Source organism: Saccopteryx leptura, chromosome 12 (genome assembly GCF_036850995.1).
Source record: "Saccopteryx leptura isolate mSacLep1 chromosome 12, mSacLep1_pri_phased_curated, whole genome shotgun sequence".
Taxonomy (NCBI): domain Eukaryota; kingdom Metazoa; phylum Chordata; class Mammalia; order Chiroptera; family Emballonuridae; genus Saccopteryx; species Saccopteryx leptura.
This window is the reverse complement of record NC_089514.1, coordinates 17,039,881-17,053,288: the sequence shown is the minus strand read 5'-3', so window position 1 is coordinate 17,053,288 and position 13,408 is coordinate 17,039,881. Positions and strand designations below refer to the sequence as shown.

The following is a 13,408-nucleotide window of genomic DNA, read 5'->3' as shown; positions in this document are numbered from 1 at the left end:
TGAATAGTTCTGTGCAGATCTTTTCAATGTGAAATCACTTGTGGGAGTTCGCTTCAAAGCATTTGAAAGGTCTAACAACCTAGCTACCTACCCACGTCAACACTATTATTCACCAGAGCCTTTTCACTTAACAAGAAGTATGACAAAAAGAAAATCGGAAGAAAAGATTAATCCAAGCAATACACCAACTCCACTTCTCACTAACTGTATCAATTTAAAAATAAAGTTTTCAGCCCTGGCCGGTTGGCTCAGTGGTAGAGCGTAGGCCTGGCGTGTGGAAGTCCGATTCCCGGCCAGGGCACACAGGAGAAGCGCCCATCTGCTTCTCCACCCCTCCCCCTCTCCTTCCTCTCTGTCTCTCTCTTCCCCTCCCACAGCCAAGGCTCCATTGGAGCAGATGGCCCGGGTGCTGGGGATGGCTCCTTGGCCTCTGCCCCAGGCGCTAGAGTGGCTCTGGTCGCTGCAGAGCGATGCCCCAGAGGGGCAGAGCATCACCCCCTGGTGGGCGTGCCAGGTGGATCCCAGTCGGGCACATGCGCAGTCTGTCTGACTGTATCTCCCGGTTTCTAGCTTCAGAAAAATAGAAAATAAATAAATAAATAAAAAATAAATAAAGTTTTCTTGGAATTGTGGCTTCAGCCATGACAGAATAGCTGGTGTTAGACTTAGCCTTCCTGCCTTGAACTGGACAAAATATGTAAAACAGCAATGTTCCAGCAGAAAGAATTAACACCAAGGTAAGGTGTATGGCCTTCCTGAGGGTCAAGGAGAGATCAAAACAGCAAGAGTGCAAATAAATGTGGGGGAGACTCCTGGGCGATGAAGAGATTGAAGGCATAAAAGGCCAGAAGCCATGGTCTTGAAGGTATCAGAAAGTAAGGAGTTAGGATTTTATTCCCAGTGCGAGGAAGCCACTGCAAAGTTCTGATCAAGATGAGATGTGACCTGAGTTAAAAGGACGCCTCTGGATATTATGTGGAAAACAGACTTTAATGTGTAGGGAAGCAGGAGGCCTGCTGCAAGTCAGGCAGCAGTTCCCAAACCAGAGTTGCATCAGCCACCGGGAGGACTGGTTAAAATACACAGGAGCACCTAAGAAGCTGTTCTCAAGTGATTAAACTGATACATAAACTGACTGCATCTCCTGAGGATTATGTCAAGTAAAAAAACCCAAAACTGATCACCTCAGTTACTATTCTATTTGTAGAACTTTCTTGAAAATGAGTTCTAGACATGTACAATAGATGACTACCAAGAGTAGGAACCAAGTGGCAAGGCCAGGTCTCACTCCAGTCAGCAAATCAAGTCAAGACTAATCTTAAGTTTAAGGACTCTTGAGTGCCCAGCACAGACCAGAGACCAGTGCTTGAACTGGAGTGCACTGACCTAAAAACTAACTCAATAAATGTAGGAGCTTAGCTATAAACATTTCACAAATTCAAGATATATACACACATTAATGTACCAGTCTCATTCTTATCCTGTCTTCAACAAGAGTTTAAACACTGTTCCTTTACTTCCCGAGATATAATATCAGGGAACTGGTCCTTTACAACTTAATTCTAGACTCCTTTATTTAAAATCTACTAGGTTTGAGTGTTGGCCTGGGTGTGTAAGTCCAGGGTTCGATTCCCAGCCAGGGAACACAGAAGCGCTCTTCTGCTTCTCCACCCTTCCCCCTCTCCTTCCTCTCTGTCTCTCTCTTCCCCTCCTGAAGCCAAGGCTCCATTGGAACAAAGTTGGCCCAGGCGCTGAGGATGGCTCCATGGTCTCCACCTCAGGTGCTAGAATGGCTCCCGCTGCAACAGAGCAACACCACAGATGGGCAGAGCATCGCACCCTAGTGGGCATGCCAGGTGGATCCCGGTCGGGAGCATGCAGGAGTCTGTCTCTCTGCCTCCCTGCTTCTCACTTTAGAAAAAAATATATAAATAAATAAAATCTACTAGGTTTCAGACAGCTACAAGTTAACCCTTAAAATATATTATGAAACCAGTTGTTTACTACCCACATTAGTATCAAAGCGGACACCTGCCAAGCTTTACTTCCTCAATTTCTAGAAGTCTTGAATGAGAAAGGGAATATACACCAAAATTCTAAGTGAACAAAAATTCACCGACAATACTAAAATTTAACAGAATGGAATGCTGGGGGTTGGGGGCGCACACAATCTTAAGCAATTCTAGATTTAAAACTACTTTTTTAAGCAAAATCATACGTGCTGATTTTCATGGAGATGTTGAAGCAATTATGTTAAGTGCTCACCAAAAATGGTTTCCTTGCACTTACCTCTCAAATACTCTTTAAAATTCCCTTGTGCAATAAGCCTGCATAATAGTCTCCTATGTCTCCATGGCAAAGGTAACAAAGCTTGAGGAAATAGCTAAGAGGTTTAAATAGCTAAGAGGGTTTTACATTAGAAATAAGGAAGGACTTTCTGGGAATGACAGTTCCAGTCAGCTGAAATTACCTGTACATTTATGATCATTCTCTGCTTAACCACTGGAATTTTAACCATTCAAACCAATGGGGTCCTCCCAAACTGTGTCACACCGAGACCTCAGGCCTTTCCTACATGAATTACAGTCCCCAAACGTAAGTAAGCCTATTTTGGTAGAATTAGGGGAAAAGCTAAATATAAACAGGTTTCAAATACAGGGAAAGCTCCCAGGAAACCAGGGTCTAGAACTGAAAACCAGTTCCTGTTAATTAACTTTTTCTTCTATCAGAAAATAAAAGTGCTACTATTTAGCTCACAATGGGCTGTTGCCCAGCCAGCTCTAATCTCTGAATAATCCACCGAGGAAAATCTTAGACTCACATTTAACTCACAAATAAATAAGACATACACTCCCCAAAGCCATACCCATCAACTTCCAGCAGAGCCACGGAACCGTCTTTCAATCAGAACCGTACTCCTCCTATTCAGTGCAGGAAGTTAGGGTCCACTTTGTCACAGACTGAGAGCTATTTCTACTTTTACAGCCTAAGGACATCTCAAGGAAGTTAACTGAGTCAATGCACAGGGAAACTGGAATCCATATGTTAAGAAATTAACTTTGAAATTCTCTAACTTTTTAAGGTAACATCTAGGCACAAGTAAGATTGTTTCAGAAAAGTATGTAAAGGCTAAATTTTTACCTAAAAGTCCTACTGTGTTCAATTCAAAAAGGACTCAACACATAACATTGTTAAAAGCATTTATTTTGATACAGTCTCCCATAAATAAGTCAGTAGAAGTTCCAATCTGCCAAGGACGCATCTGAGAAGAGCCCTGTGCTGCTCAACTGGTGAACGATGTCGCATCTTATCCCAGTCAGACCGCACACCTTCCATGCTGTTCCTGTCCATTGAGTGCTTCCAAATCCAGATGACCAAACAGTCCTTTATCCCCAAAGTAAGCTAAAATGTTTGTGAAGAGGAAACATAAATTAAACCCCAAAGTAAAAACTTCTTAAACATAGTTTAAGAACTAGAAGAGTGTATATATTCACATCAGTGTTTACCCATCTACCAAATTCAGAGTTACTAGAAGGTAAACATCAATCTCATTGAGAAAAAACAATCAAACATAGAGACCTATATTTAAAGAAATATAATTTTGTTAGTTTTCAGAGTGGGTACCTGTTACATAAACAAAAAGAAAAATGTAAGTTGAGGTCAGTAAAAGATAAACAATTAATGAGTTTCATTAACATGAAGGACTAATGAACCCAGAAAATAAAGCTATATCATTACTAGATACAACATCAGAAAAATTAAGAATCCCATTTATTGAATGCTTTCTGTGGGTCAGTCACTGCAGAAAGTTCACAACCCCTAACTGTGAGCCCTCTTTTAAAGAGCTGAAACCACGGCTTTGAATGGTTACACACTCTGAACGGGCGTGCTCTGAACCACTGCTCCACACTCCCCGAGAGCAATCAGCTTCTCTTCTGCCTCAGCCAGTTCTCACCCCAAACACTCTGGCCACCAGTGGCCCGCGCTCCTGAACCATGTGCTGACAAAGCAACAGGATCCAGGACGGAGACAAGAGGTGTTTTATTTCTAAATCCTGCTGATTAAAATGTGATTTCTAGTAGTTTGGCAATAAAAATGTATTACAAAATGATAATTAGAGCATTCTGTAAAGTTTATTTTTAAGAAGTATTTTCCCTTCGCCTGAGAAAAAACCAACATGCATCCCATTTTCAAAAGTGTATTAATCTCCCATTAAAACCCAACTTTTCTGAATACAGTTAAGATATGAAAATAGGCCCTGGCCGGTTGGCTCAGCAGTAGAGCGTCGGCCTGGTGTGCGGGGGACCCGGGTTTGATTCCCGACCAGGGCACATAGGAGAAGCGCCCATTTGCTTCTCCACACCCCCCCTTTCCTCTCTGTCTCTCTCTTCCCCTCCCGCAGCCAGGGCTCCATTGGAGCGGGGATGGCCCGGGTGCTGGGTGTGGCTTCTTGGCCTCTGCCCCAGGTGCTAGAGTGGCTCTGGTTGCGGCAGAGCAACGCCCCGGAGGGGCAGAGCATCGCCCCCTGGTGGGCAGAGCGTTGCCCCTGGTGGGCGTGCCGGGTGGATCCCGGTCGGGTGCATGCGGGAGTCTGTCTGACTGTCTCTCCCCGTTTCCAGCTTCAGAAAAATACAAAAAAAAAAAAAAAAGCAAAAAAAAAAAAAAAAGATAGGAAAATAAATTATTCATCCATTAAGATTTCTTCCTCAGTGGTAATGAGTGTCCAAAATAAAGAGAGAAGATAATCTTCCACGGCCTTATACAAATAATGGGAACAAAGATTCTCTTAGTTAACCTTAGTATTGATATATTCTCCCTAAATAATGTCTTACTGAGATACTTCCCTTATACATTAAAGCACTGCATTTTAACTAAGCATTCATATCAACCAACATCAGCTGACCACGTACAATGCACTGTCCTGCGTGAAAAAGGACACAAAAACAAAGTGGTCCTAATCCCAAGGAACCCAACCCAAGGACATATATTACTTACATAAGTATCATATAAGCAAATTCATAAACAACAAACTTTAATGAATAAAATTTACATTAATAAAACATGTACATACATAAATAAGAACGCTAGCAGATCGTAATTGTTTCTTTCAGGGCACAAACCAGGCAACCTCTGTAGTCAGTCTTCCTAGTGCAAGCAGCGCAGTGTTGAGATGCTCTGACTAGAGAACCCTTTTCAGGCACCCAATCAGGCACTCAGTATCTGAACACCAACACTCCTGGAAGGAAACCAGAGGATGCCCTATGTGACGGAAAAGAGAGGCAGCACCAGAAGCACTGAGAAGACACTAAGGTGCAGAAATGAACAGCGAAAGGCAGGGGCTGATTGTTTCATCTAGTCTACAGGTAGGGTCAACTCTCGGTGGGATATATGAAGCCAAAAAGTACAAGAGAAGGGTGCATTCTATCTCCACCTCTGGATCCTGGATCACAGGGGGGCACAAGAAATGCTATGCAGGTCTAGTCTAATCGGTGTTTTTCAACTGCCAGCCCGCCAGAAATTTCAAGCCCGTCCACAAAAGAGTTAACCACCCTGAGGTTATATGAAGATTATAAACCCAAAGATCTTAGTTGAATTCACTTATACTTAGGGTGATTTATGCCTTAGCAGTTGCCAAAATAATTCTCCTAGTTTCACTAGTCCCAAGTATAAAAAAGGTTGAAAACCACTCTATAGATTCCTGTCCAAAAGATGACCAAGAAGGTAGGGTCAATGACTGATTAATTCAGCACTTGGTAGCAGCTACTTTAGGTGCTTCCAGGACAAAATATACTGTAAATACACAGCGAGCATAATATAAGGCAGAGAATGACAGGAAAGGGTCTGTGGGAACTGTGGGAACACAAGAACCCGTTTCAACTGGGAAAAGGGGAGCATGGCTCAGGGAAGAGGTGTCATTTCAGATGGGGCTTGTCGACAAGCAGGTGCTCCTCAGGTGGACACTGGGCGCACGGCAAGCGGAGGGAGCACAAGCATACAAACAGAGGCATGAAGACAGCCAGCTCGTTCTGGGACGGCAAATGGTATCCTGTAGCTAGAGCCCAGTCCTCCACAAAAAAGAGTAAACATTACTATTAACAGATTACTGCTCACATATTATATACTTGCCAAATACCGTTAATACTTTACCTCCAATATGCTTAATCCTCCTGGCAAGTATATGAAGTAATGATATATGTTATGTCCAAATTATACAAGAGAAAATTTTATCTTCGGAAGGTTAATAATAGCCTCTTGGGGAAAGATATTTGATGGTAACGTCCAGTGCTTGGAAAATGTTCACAGTCTGACCACGTCCTCCCATCTCTGATAATGTTTCCTAAGGTCATGTTTCTCTAAGGAAACAACTGCTCCAAGATCAGCCAGTAAATAACAGATACATTACCTCAAGTCCCCATTTTACAAAAAAGGAAACTGGCAGTTCAAGAGTAAAGGCTAAGAAGAAAGAAACTTGGTGGTGCTCTCTTAAAGCAGTTTTGAGAAGCCGTAGCACAAAGGTTAACCCCACGAGGTTAAAGGGAGACAGGAGCAAAGAAAGGCAGCAGCGAGTGAAGACCATTTATTAAAGCCCTTTATTAGGGAAAAGAGAGTAACTGCAGAAATGGAGACGTTGAGGATACATATGGTGGTAACCTCAGGAAAAAAACCCGTTCCTCTTAGAAAAAAGGCTGGCAAGGAAGGCAGAGGGAATGGAGGAAGTTCCCATCAGCTGGCACTGTGCTAAGTACAGTGAGAGGTAAGATTACCCAGGGGAGGCCACGTGACCCAGTGGAAAGCGTGCAGGCTCTGGAGACAAACATACTCCACCACTTACTAAGTGTGACCTACTCCAAAGAACTAAAGTGACAATTAGAAATATTGTATAGAAAGCACCTAAAACAGCAGATGGCACTTTGTGAAGTGACAGTTAGTAATACTACTACATATTTTCTGCCCATTCTAGAAAAAATGGCTTAGAGTAGGAGTTTGAAGAAACGGAAGACCCAAAGAGCCAGTGAAAAGTTTGTTAGGGCAATCCACAAGAAAAAAAGAGTGTCCAGCTGAAACCCCACAACCACTGTGCAGGCTCCTGGCCGCCCCAGAGCCACAAGTATCAGTCCTGCCTTCAGAGCAACCTGCCTGTTCTCAATTCAGCCTTTTGATTTATACATATGTGTGCGCACGTATACAAATAGTTTTCGAAGTATACATATATGTGTCAGTATATGGATACGTCTACTCTGTGTACCTGTGTGGGTTTGAAGTTTTCACAAGTGCTTATCAAACACTGGCAAGGATGTTTCTGAGAGAGAAATCTGACAGTGCATTTTCAGAGCCTTAAGTGTTCACACATCTAACTTATTAATCCCATGAGAACTTATCATAAGATAATAAATCAAAACTTTATAAATTCTATGTGTATAAAAATGCTCATCATACTATTATGTAAAATATTGAAAAATGAAAAAAACCTAAGCAATGAACAACTGGGAAATATGAGATATCAACTCTAATTTTAGGTGAAGAAAATAAAATCCTATGTACTCTTATTAGAATGATATAAAAAGTTATATTTATCTGAATAAAGATAAGACAGAAATATGGGATATTAAAAACAGGTCACCTTTTAAAGTAGTATAAATTAGTTCTTTTTTTAAAAAACATGCCTCACTACAGTTATAACATGGTACAATAAAACAAAATTAGGAAGGGGAGAGAAAGTTCTTACCTACTAACATAAGCTACAAATTGCTGTGTTTTCCAATAGCCCAAAACTCTACCAAATGGCAAAGCTCCACTCCAATGCCTACCACTACTGTTTTGTTTCCCGGTGATATGAACCTTGGCCCTGAAATGTTTATTTGTAAGAACAGTACCTCAAAACGGTTGGTTCAGGCATGCCAGGATCTGCACCCCTCTTAAATCCTGGAAGACAGGGGGAGGGAGGGAGAGAAAGTGAATAGATACTGATTAAAATTCCAGTAGACAAACATTTCCAATCAAGACTTCCTTTTTCAATAACCTAGGGTCACCAAGATGATATCCCAATCTACCAGCTTTATCTAGATTTACCTGTGCTACGGAACAGTTTGAAATCGTCACTAGAGTATGAAATTATGTCCAGGACTCATCAGTAGGGAGGACAAAATACTTTCTTCCTATTATACACACAATTAGCAAAGTGGCCCTTAGCATGCACTATCTTTCATTATCAGTCATTATCCAGAAGAAAGATATAACTACCAAATCACACTGGATGAAAGACCACAAAGAGCAAAGAGAATTTTTTTAAAGAAACTAAACTTTAAAGAAAGTTATTGAGGCTATCACATTTTATCCCTAGGAATCTCTTTTTATAAAGCAATTGATAACTGGTGATAGAAGGAAAAGGAAAAAAAATTAAAGTTTTTGTTATTGTTTAACAACCTAATTAAGTCAACACTCTTACAAGTATGATTAAATAAGCCTTTTACATTTAAAAGATATTAATTGGACAACATATGTTAATTTTCTGAAACAATTGATTAAAATTAGAGTTGGTGTCACAAACTGTGATGGGTATAAAATTAAACCCCATTTTCAAGACAACAAACTAGCCTACCAGTTTCCTCGATGTTCGTGGGAAGACACAAGATTCCGGGTGAGAAACAAAGAACAATGTATTGCTCCCAGCTATAGCTGGAGTCAGAGTGCCATTATTGAGGAGATAAGGTTTAGGGAACCAGAACCTATTATAATGGGCCATATGCATGTCTCCCCTTTGTTCTGGAGGGAGGTACCTTCCAAGGCTGTTCATTCTACAAACACCCTTAAATAGATAATATGGAACAAAGCGTAGTTAGATCCTGTTCATCAGACTTGTAGAAATTCAAGACACTATGGAAAACTGTCTTCCACCAGGTGACTTATGAAAACTACTGTTTGTAAATGTCCTAACAGATTCTATATTATGTCACTGTCTGTCCTATGTTATAGTACTATACATACTCTCTGAAGCCCTGAAAGGTATGTTTTAACCTAAATTACACAAGAAATTCAGTCTGCAGTTACAGGTTTTAGTGAGGTGAGGTGGAAAAGCAAAAGAAACAAGCTAGGAACTAGGTTAGACATAAATTTATATACAGTGTAAGAAAAAAGACGATTAACAAGGAAGAAGAACTGAAAAGATAGCTTTACATCACTCTCAAACTGAGCTGGACGCTAGGATGAAAATCACCACAACAGTAATGCTAGCAAAGAGAACACAGCCAGTGTGTGCAGAAAGAAAAACAAACTCTAAGACGGAAAAGACCAAAGCCCTTGATACACAGATTGTATCAACAAGCAATAGCTTTCTGGAAAGTAGAAACAAAATCTCAAAAAGAGAAGGAGGGAAAGGTAGATATAAAGACTTATAAATAATAGGACTAAAACAGGACCCCAAAAACACAAGAAAAAAAGAAAATGGCACAATGAGGGGAAAAAATCAAAGACTACCTCCCTTTCCTAAAAGAATAGTTCCAGTGTTTCACTAGCCAAACTGGGCCCTTCTACTATTTGAAAGTTGGGGGGGGAGGAGGAAGAAGGGGAACAGCATAACCTGTAACAGCAGACTGTCAATTATTTACTCTAATCCTTGCTACTTATACAGTCACTAAAATCTGGGAAGAAGGTCAGGGAACAGAGTTCTTCTGCACCCCAAGGCTGTAAGAAGGAATAGGGGAATGGTGCTAGAGTGAGGGTCCCCTGGGAAAGTAATGCTTTAAAAAATTTATTCAAAATAAGGAAGTTTTTTTAGGTGAGGAGGGGAGAGAGTGAGGCACTCCGGTATGCACCCCAACGATCCACCCTGAGGCCAATGATGGAGTGCTGAGCTATTTTGAGCACCTGATGCTGACCTCTCCAAAGGAGCTATCCTCAGCGCCCAGGGCCAAGCTCAAACTAACAGAGCCAGTGGCTGCAGGAGGGGAAGATAGAGAGCAGGGGGTGGGGGAGAACAGCTGGTTACTTCTCCTGTGTGCCCTGATGGGAATTGAACCCAGAATATCCACAGGCCAGGCAATGCTCTATCCACCGGGCCACCGGCCAGAGCCGAAGATTGTGTGTATTTTTTTGTGGGTTTTTTTTTTTTTTTTTTTTTTGTATTTTTCTGAAGTTGGAAACTGGGAGGCAGTCAGACTCCCTCACGTGCCCGACCTGGATCCACCCGGCATGCCCACCAGGGGGCGATGCTCTGCCCATCTGGGGCGCCACTCTGTTGCGACCAGAGCCATCATAGTGCCTGAGGCAGAGGCCATAGAGCCATCCTCAGCGCCTGGGCCAACTTTGCTCCAACGGAGCCTTGGCTGCGGGAGGGGAAGAGACAGAGAGGAAGGAGAGGGGCAGGGGTAGAGAAGCAGATGGGCGCTTCCCCTGTGTGCCCTGGCCGGGAATCAAACCTGAGACTCCTGCATGCCAGGCCAACACTCTACCACTGAGCCAACAAGCCAGGGCCAAAGATCTTTTTAAACCCTGAACACTTAAGTATTCCCAGTTGATAATTCCCAGATTATCCACTGGCTTGCAATTCCCAGGAAGATGGGATACAGTGTATACTCTCTCTTAGGAAATGCAAGACACCTAAAACAAACAGGACTCAGTACTTTGTTAAAATCACAGGATTTTAAAGTGTGAAACTAAGTTTTAGCAAATGTCAAACTTTCTGCTCAAACTAACAGAGCTGAGGCTCTTTCCTTCCCACCATGTTGCAGGACTCGGGCAATAAGTATAAAAAAAAAAAACTACCCAAGCCTAGAACTAGGATCAAGTCCCATTGGGCAGCCCTGGGCAAAAGCATTGCCCAAGCACTTACAAACCTTTGCAGTACAACATGCTGGTTAAGAGTATGGACCCTGATGTCCCACTGCTTGAGTTCACAACACCCTCCCCCACACACACTTAACAGCTATGTGGCCTTCAGCAAGGAACAAAGCTTCTCCCTGACTTGGTTTCCTCTCCTGTAGCACTGGCTCTACGATAAAACTCATCCAGGCCCGTCTTTCTACAGGTTAGAAAGCAGGCACCCAACAACTACTGTCATAATCTTGCTTCAAGACAGTAGCGTGTCCCCGATGTCTACAGGCCTCTTTCTAGTCAGGCCCACGTGGGCAGCAGAGGACAAGCACCCGGAAAATCCACCTAGTGCCAAAGAACGAAAGGTGCCGCTTTCACATAATACTAGGCAGTCTAACTCTCCCAACAGTTCTAAAAGTATGTCACCTCCGTCTCACAGACGTAAAAACAGAATGGGAGGGATTACCTGGCTTGTTACGAACCATAAAAAGACTAAAAGGTAGAACAGGAACTGGAACTCGGGTTAGACCGGCCCCTCGACCAGCCAGCCTCAATGCACCGGCATAGCCAGCGCGGTCACGTTTCTCCCTCCCGCCTTAGAAGCCAAAAATGGAGTCGCAGCCTCCGCAGCGCCTCCCCTCCCCTCCCGTCTCCTCTCACAGGTTCTTCTCCCACTGACCCAGGTAAATCACGAGAGGAATAAAGCCCCAGCGGATGGCAAACTGGCCGCCCTTAAAGAGCTGCTGCAGCCTCTGCTTGGCCTCTTTGCTCAGCTTCACCATGGTGACGGCCCAGGCGGCGCAGCGAGGAAGCACCACAGCAGCGACGGCGGCGGCAATCCGGCAAAAAAAAAAAAAAAAAAAAAAAGGAGTGCGCAGGCGCCATAAGCGACTTTTACGGCAAGAGTCGTGAGCGCCGCCAGCAGAGGTCGTAATTCATCGCCCTTAACCGGCCTTTCCACTACTGAAGGCGCAGGCGCGGTCAGTTGTCTCTCGGAGACCGAAGTTCATTGTTAAGTTTTGCTGGTTGCAGGACAGTTGAGGCACAGTTCTTTCAGTCCGGAGCACCCTCTCTCTTTTCACAGTCTTACCCATCTTTTAAAGTGCATCGCCAAGTGTTCCTTGCCTGACATAGAAGGAACATTAAATTCAAAAGGACTAGGTTTTAGGATAAAAGAGTTAAGATCCATTGCACAACCTACATGTTCCTTGAAACCACCTTGTTCATACCTCTCCCAGAAATGCTTTCCCACAACCCCTTATTAAGGTCCAGTCAAGTTATCTCCTCTGTCGTGCTCCTGCCCCCACTCTCTGGTTGATTTATCTATATTTACATGACTTTCTCCCTACATAGATACAGGCATTAATGTTATATTCCAAATGACTGTATACATTCCATATAACACTTGTGAAATTAGTGAATGAATTTCATCATGAGTTAATAGCCATAGTGCATCATGTTACTTAATCAGCCACAAAACAGATATCTTAAATGTTAATTTGTAAATTTAAAATTAGAGATATCCTTGGCAAGAGAACTGACATTCTCCCTCCTGGTGGGCAAGAACACTCAGACGATCAATTAAAAATGATAACTAAAACTTACTGGGCTATTAGAATATGCACATACTGTGCTTAGTTCTCAGTAGCAGTAATTCATTGACTCCTCAAAACTCTGTGATGTAGAAACTATTTATTATCATCCTAATTTTATCAATAAGGAGACTGAGGCACAGGGAAGTGAAGAATTTGCCAGAGTTCCTTTAGCTGGTAAGTGATAGAAGTAGGGTCTAAATCCAGTCACTCTTACCCTACAACTTGAATGTTAACCACAACCCTGGACTATCTTATAGGAGAGAAGGAACACAGGGCTAGAAGAGAGCTATTGTATATTCTCAAATAATATTTTCCTCAAGTTGTGATAGATGAAAGAACTCTTTCCATTGTCCTGGAGCAACACATATGATTATACGAAAAGCTGCCCAGGGACCTAAACGGATACCCACTAGCTAAACCAATTAGATCCTCTATAAGTAAAATTTGAACTCAAGACACAAAGAAATAACAATTTGACTGAAGCTGGTAAGACTGGAAGAATACAAGACATGAAGCAGTATAAGGCACAAGTAGACAGAAGCCATGAAGTACAGAATATAGAGTTATAATTATATCAAAGTCACCAGATGGAGAATAACATGTTTTCTGATGAGAGGGCAACAAGATAATTCCCCCTCATGTTTGCTGTATGGTGAACAACCTTCTCTTCCCAAGCTCTGTTTCAAAGCTGGTAAGCTTGGATGTTCTGTGGTTCCTGTTCTGTGATGTAGAGGAAATTGGATCCAGTCCACTGTGGTGTATATCCCCATGGTCTCAGCTAACTAGAAAATAATAGTAGAGAGGTGAATGTATAAAGGTGAGGAACTCGAGGGGAAAAAACCAACTGTCAGGATTTCATCAGCAGCATTCAACGAAAAGATGCTGTGGACTCTGCTTTCTTAGAAAAAAAATACCTCTGAAGAGAATTAAATGATTGAGTTCTTTTAGGTTGTAGGTAGGAAAGAAGTCTATGGAAATATGGGTGGTGGACATTTCTGACAGCA

General features: G+C 42.5%; 1 protein-coding gene across 1 annotated transcript; it reads right to left on the bottom strand.

Moving 5' to 3' along the window:
* Window positions 1–3,183: 3,183 nt before the first annotated feature.
* Window positions 3,184–11,655, bottom strand: TOMM7 (translocase of outer mitochondrial membrane 7). The gene is made up of 3 exons (XM_066353984.1): window positions 11,489–11,655; window positions 7,875–7,923; window positions 3,184–3,402 (listed from the first exon to the last, which is right to left on the bottom strand). Exons 1-3 carry the CDS (start codon window positions 11,589–11,591, stop codon window positions 3,387–3,389), a joined length of 168 nt encoding a protein of 55 aa, XP_066210081.1. The 5' UTR covers window positions 11,592–11,655; the 3' UTR covers window positions 3,184–3,386.
* Window positions 11,656–13,408: the final 1,753 nt, after the last annotated feature.